Below are 19,990 nucleotides of genomic sequence, written 5' to 3' on the forward strand. Positions count from 1 at the left end.
ACCGTTGCCCCTCCACAGTATATACAGGCTTCTATGCCCGCCCCCTTTCCACTGTTGCCCTCCACATTATATACACTCTCCCATGTCCACCCTGTTGTTCCCCGCCAACGCCGTCTCTCCCCTTCACTGAACACATCTTCCCCCTTCACGATTTCTCCAAGTTTATCCCTCCACTTCAATACTTTCCACAGCTTCTTTTTCCACTGCATGACTCGTTCCACTGTTTCTCTCTTCACTTCCAGACTCTTCCACCTGTTTCTCTCTCCAGTCCAAGATTCTTTCCACTATTTTCCTCTTCACGCCAAGGCTCTTTGCACGGTTTCTCTCTTCACTTCCAGACTCTTTGCACTGTTTCTCTCTTCACTTCCAGGCTTTTCCCACTGTTTCTATCTCCATTCCAAGACTCTTTCCACTGTTTCGCTCTTCACTTCCAGACTCTTTGCACTGTTTCTCTCTTCACTTCCAGACTCTTCCACCTGTTTCTCTCTCCAGTCCAAGATTCTTTCCACTATTTCCCTCTTCACGCCAAGGCTCTTTGCACGTTTTCTCTCTTCACTTCCAGGCTTTTCCCACTGTTTCTCTCTCCATTCCAAGACTGTTCCCGCTGTTTCTCTCTTCACTCCCAGACTCTTTGCAGTGTTTCTCTCTTCACTTCCAGGCTTTTCCCACTGTTTCTCTCTCCATTCCAAGACTTTTTCCACTGTTTCTCTCTTCACTTCCAGACTCTTTGCACTGTCACTTCTAGACTCTTTGCACGGTTTCTCTCTTCACTTGCAGGCTGTTTCCACTGTTTCTCTCTTCACGTCCAGACTCTTTCCACTATTTATCTCCCCACTCAAGTCTCTTTCCACTGTTTCTCTCTCCACTTCAAGACTCTCTCCTCTGTTTCTCTTTTCACGCCCGTTCGCTTTCCAAGGTTGCTTTCTTCACTGCCCTACTATTTCCACCATTTCTCTCTCAATTTCAAGACACTTTCCACTATTTCTCTCTTCACTTGCAGGCTGTTTCCACTGTTTCTCTCTTCACGGCCAGACTCTTTCCACTATTTATCTCCCCACTCAAGTCTCTTTCCACTGTTTCTCTCTCCATTCCCAGACTCTTTCCACTGTTTCTCTCTTCACTTCCAGACTCTTTGCACTGTTGCTCACTTCACTTGCAGACTGTTTCCACTGTTTCTCTCTTCACGTCCAGTCTCTTTCCACTATTTATCTCCCCACTCAAGTCTCTTTCCACTGTTTCTCTCTCCACTTCAAGACTCTCTCCTCTGTTTCTCTTTTCACGCCCGTTCGCTTTCCAAGGTTGCTTTCTTCCCTGCCCTACTATTTCCACCATTTCTCTCTCAATTTCAAGACACTTTGCACTATTTCTCTTTGAACTCCAAGATCCTTTGGACGTTTTCTCTCTTCACTGTCTCCCCTGACACTACGCCAGTTTTTCGCTGCATTGTTTTTCTTTCCCCTAGCTTAGTGTTTTATTTGATTTATTTCTCCTTCTTTGAAATACAGGGCGCCTCCCTTCACCTGCCATTTTAGTTAGTCTTCTACCGTCTTGTGTGCCTGCTTCTCCCCGCTTTGCCATTCTCTTCACTAACCCTAAACCTGCTCAACCCCCATCCTTCATTTTCATTTCCCCTTTGGCCATTTTAACCCTCGTTTTAAAAAATACACACTGCAGCCGCAGTCTTTATTTGTCTTTCTCGAAGTCGTCCAAAAGTAACTGCGTCATTCGCGAAAGCAGATTCGTCACCCTGAGGGAACGCCTCCGCAGTTTACTCTCCCGCCCAAATGGCCTTCCCCATTTCTCCCACACTCTACAGGGCCCCCACTTCTCTGGCCAATTAAGACTCTCCGCTTATTGAGTCTATCGGATCCCCAAACCCCGAAGCTGCGCCACAACGTCACGCAGTGTAGTCTAGGCGCAGTTATTTAAAAATGATAAAAGCCGCAGCCCTATAGGAGAAGCCATCTCTTGCTTGGTGCATATAGATCCCGGGCCAAGTGATATATACTATTTACCCTGCATGATGTTATGCCGACTTACCAAAACAGCGGCCTCTTGTGGTCTCTCGGAGTATGAATGGCACCGTGTGAATGCTTTGTGAAGAAACACCTGTGGAATTTAGAGGGAAACGGACCCACCCTTTCACTTAGGAAGAGACACCTGCTGCAGTCGCTGGAAGGGATGTCTTCTACACGGGCATACACATTTAGGGCCCAATCCATGGACATGTGTTGCACGCTTCAAAGTGACTTTACACTGCCCTGCTTTATGGAACTGTGCAAAGTGTATTTTTGCAGTGCAAAGTGCATTTTGTATTGCAAAAATACACCTTGCACTGCAAAAATAAACTTTGCACAGCAGTTCAAAGTCACTTGGAACCGTGCAAAAAATTCCATGAATCGGGCCCTTAGGCTTTTACGATCTAGTAAAATTCCTCAATTTGGTAAAAAGCATGGAAAGTAGTGTAGGCGACTGAAGGGTAAAATGTAAATGTTCTTACATGTATTGATCTTAAAATTGGGATTCAATAATGCAATTTCTTCTAAGAGATTAGTTGTTAGCTGTCCTTTTGACGAATGCTTTAAAGTGTGAGGATTTTTAAACTGTGGCTTCATAATAACACGCATTGGCAAAGTCAACAGCTTGGGCTTTTGTGTAGGTGTCAAGGATGGCACTCTATTAAGAGTGGCACAGGACACCCAGAAAGGGTTTGGGTGGTTGTGCCAAAATAAAGTGGACAGATAAGTACACACACAGCGGAAAGGAAAGAGAACGAAGAGTAAGCAAGAGTAGCAAGGGAAAGGTACAGAATGAATTCCCTCTTGGGGTGTATGCAGATATAGGAAAAGAGTATTCCACGAACCTTAGGAAATACTCTAGCCTTCTGCACAGTTTGCTATAACAGAGGCCCACGCTGTTTGCTCATGGCTTGGAACAGCAGCTGTGGGTGTCTGTAACGCAGAAACGAGACAAAGGAAGGGGCAGAGGTTGCCTGACGGAAACCAACAGACAAACTCTGTACAAAAGGGTCTACAAACAGTACAAGAGAAGATACTACAGACAAATCCAGGAAAGGAGGTGATAGCAAACTAGCAGAAGGAAATGAAGGGAAAGTTGTGTACAGGATAGGATAGCAGAGGACAGTAAGGAACAAGGTTGAGAGCTCAGAGGAGCAGGAAAGCAACGAGTAAGCCCACAGGAGCAGGGCTGTAAGGTAGAGAGCCCAGAGGGAAAGGGCTTAGGGCAGCAGAGTAAAGCAAGCTCCACGGCAAGGAACCGAGAAGGGCCGGGCAGCAAGGAGTGAGCCCTGAGGGGCAGGGCCGCTGACCGTAGAAGGTTGCAGAGGACTGTAGAGGGCTGCTAGGCCGAGAACCCAGCAGAAAAAGGTAGGTAGTAGGCAGTGGAGCGTGATAAGCTGCAAAGTAGGAAGCCCAGAGGACAAGGGCTGTAGGCAGCCGGAGTGAGGCAGGCTGCAGAGCAGGGAGCCCAGAGGACAAGGGCTGTAGGCAGCCGGAATGAGGCAGGCTGCAGAGCAGGGAGCCCAGAGGACAAGGGCTGTAGGCAGCCGGAGTGAGGCAGGCTGCAGAGCAGGGAGCCCAGAGGACAAGGGCTGAGGCTGGAAAGCACCAGAGCTTCATCAGCTGCAATGTAGATAGCCCGGCAAGGCAAGGGCGGAGGCTGGAAGGCAGCAGAGCGTGATCGGCTGCAATGTGGAGAGCCCGGCAGGGCAAGGGCGGAGGCTGGAAGGCAGCAGAGCGTGATCGGCTGCAATGTGGCGAGCCCGGCAGGGCAAGGGCGGAGGCTGAAAGGCAGCAGAGCGTGATCAGCTGCAAGGCAGGAGCCTGGAAGAGCAGGGCTGAGGCAGGGAGCCCAAAAGGCTAGGGCTGTAGGCAGCAGGGTGTAGCAGACTGCAAGGGCCCACCAGGGCACTGGAACAAAAAGCAGGTGAAAGCAGGAAACAGCATACAAAGTTTGTAGCTCAAAGCAAAAAGGTGCCGGAAGGACTCTCAATGCAAGAGCCTGAGCTCTCGCAGGCAGCAGCCTTTATACTGCCCAGCCCAGCACAGAGGCAGGCTAATTGGTTGCACCTGGCTCAGCACACCTGCAGACAATCGGCCACCTCCCTCTCTGTTCCTGAGCTGGTGGAAGCAGAGCAAATCCCTAGGGCTTCTGGGGATTGTAGTTCTGATGAAGAAAAATAGGAATAGCCAGGAATAGGTGGTTATAGCCAAGTGCATTATGGTAAGTGTAGTTTTCTGGGAAAAAAAAATACTCCAAAGTCTTGCAAATGGGAAATAAAGTCTAAATAGTGAATAGCGGTTGATCCAAGAGTTTTCTGTAGATAAATGAATAACAATTTGTCCATATTGATCGCCAATGTATGCGCCCATGGCGCAGGCATGACAGTAGGTATGGTACAGGCATTTTATCACACACTAACACAATGGCACTAGCGGGCTATTAGGTGGCAAACGCTGGGAAACTGTTGCTTTTGCCCATACTTGTTTAAAAGAGGATTCCAATGCAAGGGACAGATTTGAGGACAAACATATAGCTTAAAAATAAAGTTGGCAGAAGGCACACTTGGTTATGGCGTTTTTATTCCACCAGGAGATGATTTACATTTACAATTAAGCCATCATCTATGAGAAGACTGCTTAGGGGAAGCAATGACAGCTCAATGAAATCTATGGTTTGATGTTATAGCATGATAGCGCTATCTCAAAGACATCTCAAGACGCTGTGTTTTGGGAAGAGAGGGGCTGGTGTTGGGTGGGAATGGCCACAGGGATTAGCATGGCCTTTGGTGATCAATGAGTGGGAAATGCCAAACAACACCCACAAGATATGTGCCCCCCCTCATTTGCTTCAATTCAATTGGCTGTCAACCAGCAGGGCTGCAACCCTTGAAAAATGTGTTGCACACTGCTCCCTGCTTGCCTACTCTGTCCCATGCCAGAGTCACTGCTCCCTGCTTACCTACTCTGTCCCGTGCCAGGGTCGCAGCTCCACTTCTTTTTTTGGTACACTTATACCACTGCCTATTGCTAAAATAGCACCAGCCGAGCTCATAAAGGATCGATCCATCGATAAGTTCCCATCCATCCATTTTATACAAGACGAAGCGGATCAGAAGGAACACTGTGCCAGCGGCTTCCTGCACAGTGTTAAAGCTGCCAGCGGCATGGCTTCAGTACACTTGCCTGTAGGTGCATTGCTCAGGTTTCGGACAGAGCGGTGACCGGCATCTGGATGAATGCTGCCTTGGATGTGGATGGGCCGCGTTGTGGTGCGTTGGCGGTCTATGGTGCGGATCGGGGCGTTGCTCTGAATTAACATTGTGCTAGATTGCGTTGTTAGGCTGTTAGGTGAGTAGATGTGTCAAGTCACCCTCCAGTCCCATTGCCTCTTGTAGAAGTCGTCTTAAGTAGCCGGCTTGGTTTGGCCAGGCCCGCTCCGGTTGGCCAAGCATTGGCCACAATGGGTGGATTCTGATCTTGGCTGTTTTCGCGCTTTGAGTCTTCCCTTGAAATGCATCGTACTCCTTTACTTCCACCCAGGGGTGGGCATGGACCAAAGGTAGCCGTAGAAATGTTTTGAAAAGAGACCTCATATAAAAGAATGCGAGAAAGCCAAGCACTCGAACTACTTCAATACAATTTGGAAAAAATTGGCCCACATCTGTGCTTGTGAATGGATTAAAAAGTAGTTCAACACAAAACTGACATGTAACATTTGTTAAGGCCTGAAGCTTTAAAATAAATGATTTACTTCAAAGGGATGTGGAGGATGTGGGCAGGAGGAAGGAAAGGGGCAGGGGGCACGGGAGAGGGTAAGAGGAGCAGAAAACCAGGATACCCACACAAAAGAGGCCCATAAGGCAGAGACCCACTGGGAAATCTGGGTTGGCCAGTCCACCCCCCGCTACATTGGGGTAGTGCCCACCCTACCTGGCTTCAGGTAGGAAGGAATTCCTTTCAGTGGCCTTCATGTTGGTTACACAAGCACTGAAACATAGATCACCTGCCACCAGATCCTGAGCAGGACTCGTGAAGGCCAAACCTTTCTGATCTTAAAGACGTAAGATCCTAACAGGGAAATGAAGGATTTGCAAAGCCACAGTGAAGTGAGTTTGACAGCACTTGCTTCCTGACCCCCCGATGCGTTCACCCAGGACTGAGGAACGAGCCCCCAAAATCCACGCCCCCCACACACCACTGCAATGGTTGCGCTCAGGGTCTTACCCGGGATGTGAGCACTGCCAGCTCACATGCCGAGTTGTAAGCCCTTGACAGGCATGCCCGTTCCATCATGCAGTCTGCTAATTGCGGGAGATGGGGCAAACCCTTCCATGGGCGCGCTTTCTGGGGTGCAGGTGGGCCGATGAAACGGGAGGATGGGGTGTGTTTGATCTTCACTGGAAGGAGTGTTCTTAAATCTAGCATTTTTTCAACAGCTTACTTCTTTAAGGTCTAATCTATGCCATGTCTGTCTACTTTCAATGTGATGGCATATTATGGCATACATTCAAAACATGCAGACCGGTGGCCTACAGGCTCGGCGCGCAGACATAAAGTCACATGACATGACACACTCCAGAAACTTAATCTCTTCCCAAACAGAAGGGGTGATGAATGCCCCAGTCCGTGCTCTGCGCGTTTTACCACCCTGGCATAGATGGAAGTGTCAATTGACCCCTGCTTTGATTGCAACCTGTAACTTGAGTGCAGCACTGGCTTCCGCAGCAGCAGCACCATCTCCTCAGCCCATCTTGCCAGCGTTAAGACCCGCCCCCTTTCTCCAGCTCCCCATTTTTGTGAGGGAGTGGGGGGCAGGATGAGGCTTTACTTTTTGTGTGTTTCATTTCCATTTCTTCTAGGGTGCAAACCATGCACCCCATTGCATCAGAGCGCCGAACCACAATACAATCCATTCATTCACAACTTGAGTAACGCAAAAACATATACAAATGTGCACAGTAAATTGCGAACACCACAACTTTACTCCAACTCAAAATGGAAAAAGCATAAGATATTTGCAATCGGAACAGAAAAAAAGAGAACATGAACTGAATCCAAAAAAACGAACAAAAAACACCTGTGCTTCAAAACCATGATTTCTAAAATGTCGACTATTGGAAGAGGCCCATAACTTGAGGACCAGGTGGGGGCATAGAGTTCCAGCAAGTGACAGCGGTCTCGAGAAGGATTTCTTCAGGTAGGAAGAATGGAGAAACTTGGGGGGTGGGGGAGGAGGGGGATCCTGACTCTGAAAACTCCTGATATCCCCAGTTTTGAACTTAAAAAGAGGGGGAAGGGCTATGAATATCCGAATGGGCCACACAATCCGGTTTAAACCGAGTTCTGGCACCTCAGGACAGCCAGTGTAGGTACTGTAGGTTTGGGGGTGCAGGGGTGATCAACCTTCCCGGCCCTGACTACCAGCCTGGCTGCAGAGGCGCAAGGGGATTGGGATACACCAGGCAGTCTAGAATCACACAAATCAATACATGAAAGAACCAAAGTCTGAACTAACCAAACAAAACTGGACCGAGCAGAGAAACGGCCTCTCGCATCCCGGTGTTGGGAGGAGGCAAACTTCAGTGGGAGTTGAAGCTCCATTTTGGAATTGTTTCTTTTTCGGATGAAAATGCCGGAGGCCTTTAGTTTGTGGATTGGAATCCCCTGTCCGGAGCTGTCTACATTTGGGGACCACCCTCTGTTTGAGAACACTTGCACCTGGGAGTGCACACTCCAGAAAAACCATTTCCCACTTCACGACAGTTTTTTTTTTGTTTAGGGTTCCTGCATGGGGACTTGTGCAAATACCGCTGAAGATTCACTCGCGTTGTCCTATCCCCAGATGATTGGGCCGGGGAACATTCATGACACCCCCAAAATACCCACTGAGCTTTATGTAAATCATTGAAACAGGGAGCGGTATGGGAATAGAGCTCGTGCTCATAATCTGCATTTTTTAGCGCCTTTGTCCACAGAATATGGTCTTATTTTTTTTCCGTTTATTTGTTTATAGTTTATAAAAACTTTTACAAAATACATAGAAAAAGATCATTTTTTTAATAAAATCAGCAATAACATAAGATTTACATTTTGTTACAGAAGAAAAACAATTGCATTCTGTCTTTGTGCCTTCTATTTCTTATTTACATTATTAGTCATATTCCTTTTTAATCTATTTTGCACACATTCCTTGAAAAAGATAATACTCTTAACCTCAAGGACATCGATTCACCATGTAACATCCTGGACCATAAAACATCTCTCAGTAACCAAAGCTTATAAACACATTTTCCAAAGTAACTTATTCTTGGTGTAATGAGTTCTGGACATGCATCATTTAATGAAATAATGTTTTTCTCTCTCCCGGCTCGTTACAGAATCTGCATAGTCCCATTTCCATATTTTTATGTGCCATCAGGCATATCATTTAATTTGTAGATAAAACATTCAATATGAATCTCATAAATTCAATTTTCATCTTCTTGCACGGAAATGTCTTTAAATATGATCCCAATTCTCCACAGAGTTTTTCTGATGATAATATATGCACATACAGTCTGTATTTACAGATTGCAATTCCATTTTTTTCCCAATCCAATATCTTGAGTTTTCTCTTTGCCTTATTTGGGTTTGTTTTCATAATATCCATTACCTCTCCTACTTCCTCCGGAATTACATCACATTCCACCCTTAGATTGTGTATATATGTCTACCCGTATCATTCTCTCTTAATTGCCTATAAAGTGTACCATCTCGAGAGCATTTGCATTTACTTATGAGGCATAGTTTTTTCCAGTGAATAAGGCTCATAATCGATTGCAGGCCAATCTCATAACCTAGTTACTTCAATGGGTATCCATTTTGGCAAGAAATATAATATAGCTCTCTAGATCTTACTTTCAATGGCTCTATATTCGTGTTCCATTGTATTAGGCCAGAATTCTAGCCCATACAATATAGTCGGTAATAATTTGCTTCTATAGAATTCCCTCCAAGGTTCTAATGAGAATTTCCCATATTTGCAATCTACTCTCTTCATCTGGTTTATCATTCCACTTACTTTCGAGTTCAGGTAGTTCACAAAAAAATTGTTTTTTATACTTTGCAACTATGGGATAACCCAGGACTTGGAAGTTGTCTTTAGTTATAAATTGAATATTTTCCCAGTTCCTTACGTACTTTCTCTCTTTTTTTTTGTCTTGTCCTGCCTTTGATATCTTAATTATTACAGTCTTCAAAGGGTTAATTTTTAACTCCATAGCTTCCATGTAATTACCAAATGTTTTTATTAATCTTTGTAATCCCACCCGTGTGGTGTCAATAAGAAGAAAATCGTCGGCATATCCCGCCCAATTTATTTTCATTTTTCCTATTTTGGGAGAGACCAGGGTATTTATGTCTAACTCCCTTCCAACCCCGAACACATACAAGTTGTATAATGTAGGTCCCAAAATACAACCTTGTCTAATGCCTTTGTCAATAACGCACTCTTTTATTAACACACCTCTTATTGGCAATCCTATTTCTGCTAACGAGGGAGCATCTGTTAGAAGTGGGTGTTGAGCAGCATTCTTTCTTCCCTGAGCATCTGTATATCAAAGGAAATTCTACCGCTGATGCATGAAAGAGTGGTGTGAGTATTTTGTTTATGTCTATGGAACCTTGACCCTGTTTCGATTGTTCACAGGTTGCCAGAGGAGTGTTGGGAAGATGCGGTGCTCAGCTGTAGCCTTGACTGTCTTGCTGTTCCTCACAGGTAAAACCCCGGAACATCCTCCTTGATTCGCCTATTAGGGCGCATACGTGGAGCAGGTGGAGGCGCCGATAGGGGGTTCACCTAGGTCTCTCACAGAAAAGGTCGGCCACACGGTGTAGAACACTTGCTGTTTACTTTATTGCACTCAAAACACTGAATTGTTTCTTGCCACTTAATTCAAAGACGTTTCGATAAGGTAAACCATTTTACTCAGCCCCTGCTCTTCAGGGAATACACATTGGTCACTGCGGTTCCTAGGTATGTGCCAGACATGTAGTATGGAATATCCAGGCTGCTATAACCTGTAACCTCCCCTCCACTGACTTTCAACCCCAAATGGCTTGACTTTACTCTGTTGATTCCTGGTTAGGTTTGGGACTATATACACTATTGTACTATGTTATTGACATCTGCCTCTCTTAGCCGCCTCAGATTGCAACCTGCCACTTGTAAGGTACACACACATCTCTACGGCGGGGGGGGGGGAACAGCCCTACTCATTGATACATAACTGACCTCCCTGTATAGTGCAGTGGCTGCCCCAGAAGGTCCGTGCTGGTCATCTCGGGTGATAGGGGCACTGGTGCCCAAAAAGCAGTCATGCCCTCCTGAAATCTGGGCCTTAGCTGCACCTGCCCCATCATCTGTTTCCTGCCTCAGACCCTAGGCTTACAGTGCGGCGGATTTTGGGGCTCTTTGGCACATCGAGATGTGGGTGCTTTTGAAGCACTCCATAAAATAGTACTCCAAAGCCGATGATGTGTGGGCAGCGAGGGGAAACCTTTGATTGGCTGTTGGAGACTGGTGCTTTGGTGGGCCTTAGCCTCATACTCAAGGCGCTCAATAAATAAATAAATAAATCAATCAATCAACTCCGTTGTTTTGTTTCTTGGGCGTCACGGTCAGAAGCCTCTTAACACCTTTTCCTCTCTCCCGCAGGAACACAGGCTCGTTTCTTATGGCAGAACGAGGAGCCCCAGGGCCCCGCACAGAGGGCCCAAGCGTTGGTCCAGGCCTACGTGCAGCAGGGGCTGGAGCTCGGCAAGGAGGCCATCAGCCAGGTGGAATCGTCAGAGTATGGCAAGAAGCTTGAGTAAGTGCTCCTTCCGCTCTGGATGCGGCAGCTTTGCGCGCGTAAGAAGGGCACGCGGATACTGCATACATACATACATACATACATACATGCATGCAGGTCAGGAGACCTCTCCAGGTCGGTGCAGCAGGCCGTGGCCTCTGTGACTGGGCAAAGCAGTGCGGTGGACAGGCGATGGTGCAGCTCAGCGCACACTGTCCCCCCCTCCTGGATACAATATACAAAACACAGGGATTCTACAGAACAGTGGCATGCCTACTCAGTCTTTATAGAGAGCGTATGCCCTCCCTGTGGGATTTATAGAGGGCACGTGCTTCCCCTGGAAAGATTTACAGTGAGCATGCGCCTCCTCTGAAGGTATCCATAGAGAGAACAAGCCTCCCCTACAGGGATTCAAAGAGAGCACACAGATTCCCCAGAAGGATTTAAAGAGCAAAGGCCTATATTGGGAGGTGGGGAGGAGGGAGTTACAAAGAGCACAGGCCTCTCTTAGAGGGATTCATAGAGAGCACATGCCTTCACTGAAGGGATTCATAGAGAGCACAGGGCTTCCCTTAGGGATTCATAGAGAGCACATGCTTCCACTGAAGTGATTAATAGAGAGCACACAGATTCCCTGGAGGGATTTAAAGAGCAAAGGCCTATTTTAGAGGGATTCATAGAAAGCGTAGGCTTTCCCCGAGGGCTTCATAGAGAGCATATGCCTTGACTGAAGGTATTCATAGAGAGCAAAGGGCTTCCCTGAGGGATTCATACAGAGCGCAGGCCTCCACTGAAGGGATTCATACAGAGCGCAAGCCTCCACTGAAGGTCTTCATAGAGGGCGCAGGCCTCCACTGAAGGGATTCATAGAGCGCACAGGGCTTCCCGCGGGGATTCATTGAGAACGCAAGGCTTCCTCGAGGGATTCATTGAGAGCACAGGCCTCCACAGAAGAGATTCATAGAGAGCACAGGGCTTCCCTGAGGGATTCATAGAGAGCACAGGCCTCCACTGAAGGGATTCATAGTGAGCACAGGGATTTCCTGGAGAGAATTTAGAGAAAGCACATGCCTCAACTGAAGGGATACATAGAGAGCGCAGGCCTCCACTGAAGGGATTCATAGAGTGCACAGGGCTTCTCGGATGGATTCTTAGAGAGCACATGCCTCCACTAAAGGGATTCATAGAGAGCACAGGCCTCCACTGAAGGGATTCATGCAGCGCACAGGGCTTCCCGTAGGGATTCATAGAGAACACAAGACTTCCTCGAGGGATTCATTGAGAGCACAGGCCGCCACAGAAGAGATTCATAGAGAGCACAGGGCTTCCCTGAGGGATTCATAGAGAGCGCAGGCCTCCACTGAAGGGAATCATAGAGAGCATAGGGATTCCCTGGAGGGAATTTAGAGAAAGCACATGCCTCCACTGAAGGGATTCATAGAGAGCACAGGGCTTCCCTGGAGGGATTCATAGAGAGCACGAGGCTTACCTGGGGCTGTTTAAAGAGCAAAAGCTGATCCCTCAATGGTCGCTGAGCTTCCGGATCCTTGCTGCTTTCTGGCCTTCCTAGTCCCCGCTCCTTTCTGTACTTCCTGGTCCCCGTTGCTCTATGGCCTTCCTGGCCCCTGCTGCCCTCTGGCGTTCCTGGGCCATTCACCTCTATTTACTGCCTGTTCCCTGCTGCCATCGGGCATTCCTGATCTCTGATGCCCTCTGGCCTTCCTGGTTTCAGCTACTCTCTGGCCTTTCTGGTCCCTGCAGCCCTCTGGCCTTCCTAGTCCCTTCTCCTCTTTGTACTTCCTGGTCCCTGCAGCCCTCTGGCCTTCCTGATCCCTGCCGCCTCTGGCCTTTCTAGTTCCTTCTCCCCTCTGTGCTGCCTGGTCCCTTCTGCTCTCTGGTCTTCCTGGTTTCTGCTACTCTCTGGTCATCATGGCCCCTGCTGCTCTCTGGTCTTCATGGTCCCTGTTTCTCTCTGGCCTTCCTGGTCCCTTCTCTTCTCAGTACTTTCTGATCCCTGCTGTCATCTGGCCTGCCTGGTTCCTTCTGCCCTCTTGCCTTCCTGTTCCCTGCTGCCCTCTGGCCTTCCTGATCCCTGCTGCTCGCTGGCCTTTCTGGTCCATTCTGCTCTTTGTCCTTCCTGGTCCCTGCTGCCCTCTGGCCTTCCTGGTCCCTTCTCCTCTCAGTACTTCCTGGTCCCTGCTGTCATCTGTACTTTCTGGTCCCTTTTGCTGTCAGGCATTTATGGTCCCTTCTGGTCTCTGGCCTTCCTGGTCCCTTCTCCTCACTGTTCTTCCTGGCCCTTCTGCTCTGCGGCCTTCCTGGTCCCTTCTGCCCTCTGGCCTCCCTGGTCCCTTCTGCCCTCTGGCCTTCCTGTTCCTTGCTGCCCTCTGGCCTTCCTGATCCCTGCTGCTCGCTGGCCTTTCTGGTCCCTTCTGCTCTTTGTCCTTCCTGGTCCCTGATGTCATCTAGCCTTCCTGGGCCCTGCTGTCATCTGTACTATCTGGTCCCTTTTGCTCTCTGGCCTTCCTGGTCCCTTCTCCTCTCTGTACTTCCTGGTCCCTTCTCCTCTCTGTACTTCCTGGTCCCTGCTGCTCTCTGTATTTCCTGGTCCCTTCTGCTCTCAGGCATTCCCTGCCGCCTCTTACCTTCCTGGTCCCTTCTCCACTGTCCCTTCGGCTCTCTGGCCTCCCTGGTCTCTTCTCCTTTCTGTACTTCCTGGTCCCTTCTGCCCTCTGGCCTTCCTGGTCCCATCTGCTCTCTGGTCCCTTCTGTTCTCTGGTCCCTTCTGCCTTCTGGCCTCTCTGGTCCCTTCTGCCCTCTGGCCTCCCTGGTCTCTTCTCCTCTCTGTACCTCCTGGTCCCTGCCGCCTCTTACCTTCCTGGTCCCTTCTCTGCTGTCCCTTCTCCTCTCTGGCCTTCCTGGTCCCTTCTCCCCTCTGTACTTCCTGGTCACTGCTGTCATCTGTCCATCCTGGAGCCTGCCTCCTCTTACCTTCCTGGTCCCTTCCTGGCCCATTCTCCTCTCTGGCCTTCCAAGTCCCTGCTCTGTGTACTTCCTGGTCCCTTCTGCCCTCTGGCCCTCCTGGTCCCGTCTGCTCTCTGGTCCCTTCTGCTCTCTGGTCCCTTCTGCTCTCTGGCATTCCTTGCTGCCCCCTGGCCTTCCTGTCTGTGGCCGCCTCTGCGACTGCGTACCCATTGCCCTCTGATCTGCACATGTCCCACTGCTGTTTTCTGTGCTCCTCCGCCGCCCTCTGGCCTGTGCTATTCTGCTCCACTCTCCCCTGTCTGTCTCTGTAGCCCTGCGTCCTGCTCTGCCCTCTTGCCTGCGCTCGTCTGCTGCTCTCTGACCTTCCTGGTCCCCTCTGGTCTCTGTGCTTCCTGGTCCCTTCTGCTCTCTGGCATTCCCTGGTCCCCTCTGCCCTCTGGACCTCCTGGTCCCTGCCACCTCTTACCTTCCTGGTTCCTTCTCTCTGGCCTTACTGGTACCCGCTGCTTGCTGGCCTCCCTGGTCCCTTCTGCTCTCTGTATTTCCTGGTCCCCTCTGGTCTATGGGCTTCCTGGTCCCTTCTGCCCTCTGGCCTTCCTGGTCCCATCTGCTCTCTGGTCCCTTCTGTTCTCTGGTCCCTTCTGCCCTCTGGCCTCTCTGGTCCCTTCTGCCCTCTGGCCTCCCTGGTCTCTTCTCCTCTCTGTACTTCCTGGTCCCTGCCGCCTCTTACCTTCCTGGTCCCTTCTCTGCTGTCCCTTCTCCTCTCTGGCCTTCCTGGTCCCTTCTCCCCTCTGTACTTCCTGGTCACTGCTGTCATCTGTCCATCCTGGAGCCTGCCTCCTCTTACCTTCCTGGTCCCTTCCTGGCCCATTCTCCTCTCTGGCCTTCCAAGTCCCTGCTCTGTGTACTTCCTGGTCCCTTCTGCTCTCTGGCATTCCCTGGTCCCCTCTGCCCTCTGGACCTCCTGGTCCCTGCCACCTCTTACCTTCCTGGTTCCTTCTCTCTGGCTTTACTGGTACCCGCTGCTTGCTGGCCTCCCTGGTCCCTTCTGCTCTCTGTATTTCCTGCTCCCCTCTGGTCTATGGGCTTCCTGATCCCTTCTGCTCGCTGGCCTCCCTGGTCCCTTCTGCTCTCTGGCATTCCCTGGTCCCATCTGTGCTCTGGGCTTCCTTGTCCCTTCTGCTCTCTGGCCTTACTGGTACCCGCTGCTCTCTGGGCTTCCTCGTCCCTTCTGCTCTCTGGCCTTCCTGGTACCCGCTGCTCTCTGGGCTTCCTCGTCCCTTCTGCTCTCTGACATTCCTTGCTGCCCTCTGGCCTTCCTGTCCCTGGCCGCCTCTGCCCTGTGTGCCCACTGCCCTCTGATCTGCACATGTCCCACTGCTGCTCTCTGTGCTGCTCCACCGCCGCCCTCTGGCCTGCGCTATTCTGCTCCACTCTCACCTGCCTGTCTCTGCAGCCCTGTGTACTGCTCTGCCCTCTTGCTTGCGCTCGTCTGCTGCTCTCTGACCTTCCTGGTCCCCTCTGGTCTCTGTGCTTCCTAGTCCCTTCTGCTCTCTGGCATTCCCTGGTCCCCTCTACCCTCTGGACCTCCTGGTCCCTGCAACCTCTTACCTTCCTGGTTCCTTCTCTCTGGCCTTTCTGGTACCCGCTGCTTGCTGGCCTCCCTGGTCCCTTCTGCTCTCTGTATTTCCTGGTCCCCTCTGGTCTATGGGCTTCCTGGTCCCTTCTGCTCTCTGGCATTCCCTGGTCCCCTCGGTGCTCTGGGCTTCCTTGTCCCTTCTGCTCTCTGGCATTCCCTGCTGCCCTCTGGCCAGGGGAGTTGCTAGATCTGGAAAAGACCCGGGGCTACGCTGATGTGGGAACTATTGGGACTGGGGGCTAGCTAGTTTTTTGGCTGTAGCTCCTGAGATTCTATCCGGGGCTACAACCAAAAGATCAGGGGCTATAGCCCCCTTAGCCCCCCCCTAGCAACGCCCCTGCCTCTGGCCTTCCTGTCCCTGGCCGCCTCTGCCCTGTGTGCCCACTGCCCTCTGATCTGCACATGTCCCACTGCTGCTTTCTGTGCTGCTCCGCCGCCCTCTGGCCTGTGCTATTCTGCTCCATTCTCACCTGCCTGTCTCTGCAGCCCTGTGTCCTGCTCTGCCCTCTTGCCTGCGCTCGTCTGCTGCTCTCTGACCTTCCTGTTCCCCTCTAGTCTCTGGGCTTCCTGGTCCCTTCTGATCTCTGGCGTTCCCTGGTCCCCTCTGGTCTGTGGGCATCCTTGTCCCTTCTGCTCTCTGGCCTTCCTGGTACCCGCTGCTCTCTGGGCTTCTTGGTCCCTTCTACTCTCTGACATTCCTTGCTGCCCTCTGTCCTGCTCTGCCATCTTGCCTGCTGCGTCTGCTACTGCTCTCTGACCTCCTAGTCGCTGCTGCCCCATGACCACTGCACCTCTCTTATCTTCTCAGCATCAAGATCATGGATAAGCTGAATACCTTACTCGCCAACGCTGGGCACATGCAGAAGCAGCTGGCGCCCTACATGGAGCAGGCCCGCGAGCAGGTGGCCAAGGAGTACTCCCGGGACCTGAGCGTCGTCAAGGACAAGATCCAGCCCATCGTGGAGCAGTTCCTCAAGCGTTTCGAGCAGGAAATGAAGGACTACCAGCAGAAGCTGGCGCCCCTGGGCGGCGAGCTGCGCCAGCAAGCCAGCCAGAACCTGGAGGCCTGGTCCAAGAAGCTGCTGCCCGTGGCGGAAGAGTTCCGTGATAAGATTCGCGCGGAGGTGGACAAGGCTCGCACCGCCATTGCGCCCTTGAGTGAAGAGATGCAGCAGCAAGCGGCCAAGAAGATGGAGGAGCTGCGAAGCAGGTTCGGGCCCAACGCCCAGGAGTACCGGGACCAGCTGAACACCCAGATTGAAATCTGGAGGAAGAAGTTTGGGCCCGCGCTCGAGGGGCTGAAAGAGCTCATCCCCCACGCCGAGGAAGTCAGGAGTAAGCTGAACAGCTTGTACGAAACGGCCAAAGCGCAAGTTGCCCCGGCCGCATGAAGAGGCTCCGTCGAGGCATCACCCGGCCTGAGACTTTTCCTTGATGTGTGTCCTTGAACCACCCCTTGGTCTCCGCCTTGCCATTCACTTCCCTTGTCTGCAATAGAACTCTGGGAGGTATCTGTACCATTATTAACCTCTGGCTGGTCCATAAAGCTAGTTATTGCCCTCCACCCTTAAAAAATGGGCTCAGCCGGTGGGCGAGGGCACATAATGAATATTAAGGCACAACACTGCTATTGGTCATGTGTTCCTCTGTTCTCTTCACTTGTTTGAATGCTTTGGAAATCGTATGAGCTGAGCGCCCTGCCATGGTCCCTCTTGGTCTGTAGGTCCGGCCGTGGGGGGCTTCCAACCTCATCCTACCCTGGCAACTCCTCTCTTGTGCAAAGGTAATTGCAGAACTTGGAGCCAGCCAGTTTCCTTGGTCATTGAAAAGCTCCCCCGCCCCCATCCTCCCCTGTTGGTTCTCATACCCTTGGTCTTGCCATCGACGTGAAAACTGGTCGCTTAATTGCCCCGACCAGTCACCTGACCAGCTTTCCAAGCTCAGACTTTCACTCCACCAGCACATTTCTCTTGAATTCTTGAATAAAACACAAGGCAATACACGGTTTGAGATGTCTGTTTTTTTTGAGCGTTTATCAAACCTTTGTCCCCCTGTCACTACTAAAAGGAGTATTATGAGTGGCAGAACAAAGGAGTGTGGGTGGGGTTCAGAGGAAGTTTGGGGGGATTCAGTGTGTCCTGGAGCGAGAGCTGGGAATCAGAACTGGAATAGCCACAGCTGCTTCAGGTGATCACAAGGCGCATCAGCGGGGTTCCAGCTGTGCTCCAGAACTGAGGTGCATTGGCAGAGCTGTGTGGTCATCCCAGTGCGGTTACATTGGTACTGCAGGCCAGGATTGAAGCCCATTAGTGGGACTCAGCGTGTGGGCCCCAGAGCTGCAATACCTGCATGTTCTGCAGATGAGGACTGAGGTGCATTGGCAGAGCTGTGTGGGCATCCCAGTGCGGTTAAATTGGTACAGCAAGTCAGGATTGAAGCCCATTAGCGGGACTCAATGTGTGGGCACCAGAGCTGCAATACCCGTATGTTCTGCAGATGAGGACTGAGGTGCATTGGCAGAGCTGTGTGGGCATCCCAGTGCGGTTACATTGGTACTGCAGGTCAGGATTGAAGCCCATTAGCGGGACTCAATGTGTGGGCACCAGAGCTGCAATACCCGTATGTTCTGCAGATGAGGACTGAGGTGCATTGGCAGAGCTGTATGGGCATCCCAGTGCGGTTACATTGGTACTGCAGGTCAGGATTGAAGCCCATTAGCAGGGTTCAATATGTGGGCCTCAGAGCTGCAATATCCCTATGTTCTGCAGAAGAGGACTGAGGTGCATTGGCAGAGCTGTGTGGGCATCCCAGTGTGGTTACATTGGTACTGCAGGTCAGGATTGAAGCCCATTAGCAGGGCTCAATGTGTGGGCCCCAGAGCTGCAATGTCCGTATGTTCTGCAGAAGAGGATTGAGGTGCATTGGCAGAGCTGTGTTGGCATCCCAGTGCGGTTACATTGGTACTGCAGGTCAGGATTGAAGCCCATTAGTGGGACTCAATGTGTGGGCCTCAGAGCTGCAATACCCGTATGTTCTGCAGATGAGGATTGGAGTGCATTGGCAAAGCTTACTAGTTACCAGGACTGGAATAGCCATGAGTGCTGGAGACCAATTGCCAGGCCAACTTGCCCAATCCATTCTGGGAATGCCTGCCCCGCCCTTTTTTTCTGAATTCTGGAAATTATAGTTCTGAATTCATAATGGGGAAAAATGCAAAGGAAACAAACATCAGCAATGCCAACAGTTTGTGCTTTTGTGAAGGCATGGTAAATGCATTTGTCAGGCACTGCCGTAGTGGTATTAACTGGCCATTGATAGTAGCAGCTGCAAAATGGTGCAAGTACCTGGGCATATACCAGCAGTGCCTGGTAAATGCCTAATACCTATACAGAATCCAAAACGGTTTGCTTTGCCAATGCTTGTTTTAACAAAACTTCAGTGAGGACACGCATACTGCTCATAAATCGAGTGGCTGAAGGCAGACCTGGTTACGACATTTTTATTACTGCAGTAGAACGTTTACGGCTCCAATTAAGTAATTAACTCTCAGAAGACCGATTTGCAAAAAAACTGTGGCAGGCACATCAATTACAAAGTTTGATGGTAAGGCTTCATTAGAGCGGATCTCAAAGAGGTCCCAGGAGGTTGCATTTTGGGTAGGGAGGGTCAGGAAGTGGGTGGAATGGCCATAGGGATTAGCATGGCCATGGGCAGTCAAAGGGTGGACTAATAACACCTAAACGCTTTGGGTGCATCCTCATATGCCATTTTCCCTGGCTTTACTCTGTCGTAGTTTTGATTTACAGGTGGCCACCTACGGGCCAAAACTAAAAACTAGAATGGACTATCATCGACAAAATGGAGTGGGTAAGGTGACATATTAGGTGCTTGGGCACAGCAGTGTTTTGGGCCTGGGCAGTCGAACAGCAGCCATTGCTGCAAGTCCTTCTTGATGAATGTTAGCAGGGTTTAGTGTGTGGGTCCCACTACTGGAAGGTCCTGATTGAGGTGCATTTACAGAGCCCTGTGGAACCCAGAAGGCATTGTGTGATGCTGGTCTGGTCCGGTTTATTGGTGGAGCTGGACTTCAGCCAAGGTCCAAATACCCCAGGGAATTGCTGAACAGAACATTGCCATCACAGTACACTCCTGTGTTACTTTTAGTCTGGCACGCTCCATCCTTGCCAACGTGTTGGGAACCCAGCTCCAGAATCAGGCCAGGCCCAGAAAACTGTTCTTTCTTTTATAAAGCTGGTCCTACAGGATTTAGAATGGACAGTCTCACCCACTCTTTTTGTACTCTTTTAAAATACCTATATGAGAGTGGGAAAGGAGACAAATAGCACCAATGGGTGTTCCTGTCTGCTTCACATTACATCACAATAGCATTTCCTGAATATAACCCTGAGCAGCGATCTCTATATCTGATAAACAAGCCTGTGATAAAAGTGTTGTATGTGTGAATCTCTAAATACGTAACAGACACATGGCATGGTCCTCACATCACTGTCCAC

At 50.3% G+C, this 19,990-nt stretch overlaps 1 protein-coding gene across 1 annotated transcript; it reads left to right on the forward strand.

The window, feature by feature from the left end:
- Window positions 1–9,708: 9,708 nt before the first annotated feature.
- LOC138489608 (apolipoprotein A-I-like) lies at window positions 9,709–17,478 on the forward strand. Its single transcript, XM_069617309.1, has 3 exons — window positions 9,709–9,777; window positions 10,717–10,870; window positions 16,285–17,478. Exons 1-3 carry the CDS (start codon window positions 9,732–9,734, stop codon window positions 16,865–16,867), a joined length of 783 nt encoding a protein of 260 aa, XP_069473410.1. The 5' UTR covers window positions 9,709–9,731; the 3' UTR covers window positions 16,868–17,478.
- Window positions 17,479–19,990: the final 2,512 nt, after the last annotated feature.

This window comes from Ambystoma mexicanum, chromosome 9 (assembly GCF_040938575.1).
Source record: "Ambystoma mexicanum isolate Mex_15411 chromosome 9, UKY_AmexF1_1, whole genome shotgun sequence".
NCBI classification, from domain to species: Eukaryota; Metazoa; Chordata; class Amphibia; order Caudata; family Ambystomatidae; genus Ambystoma; species Ambystoma mexicanum.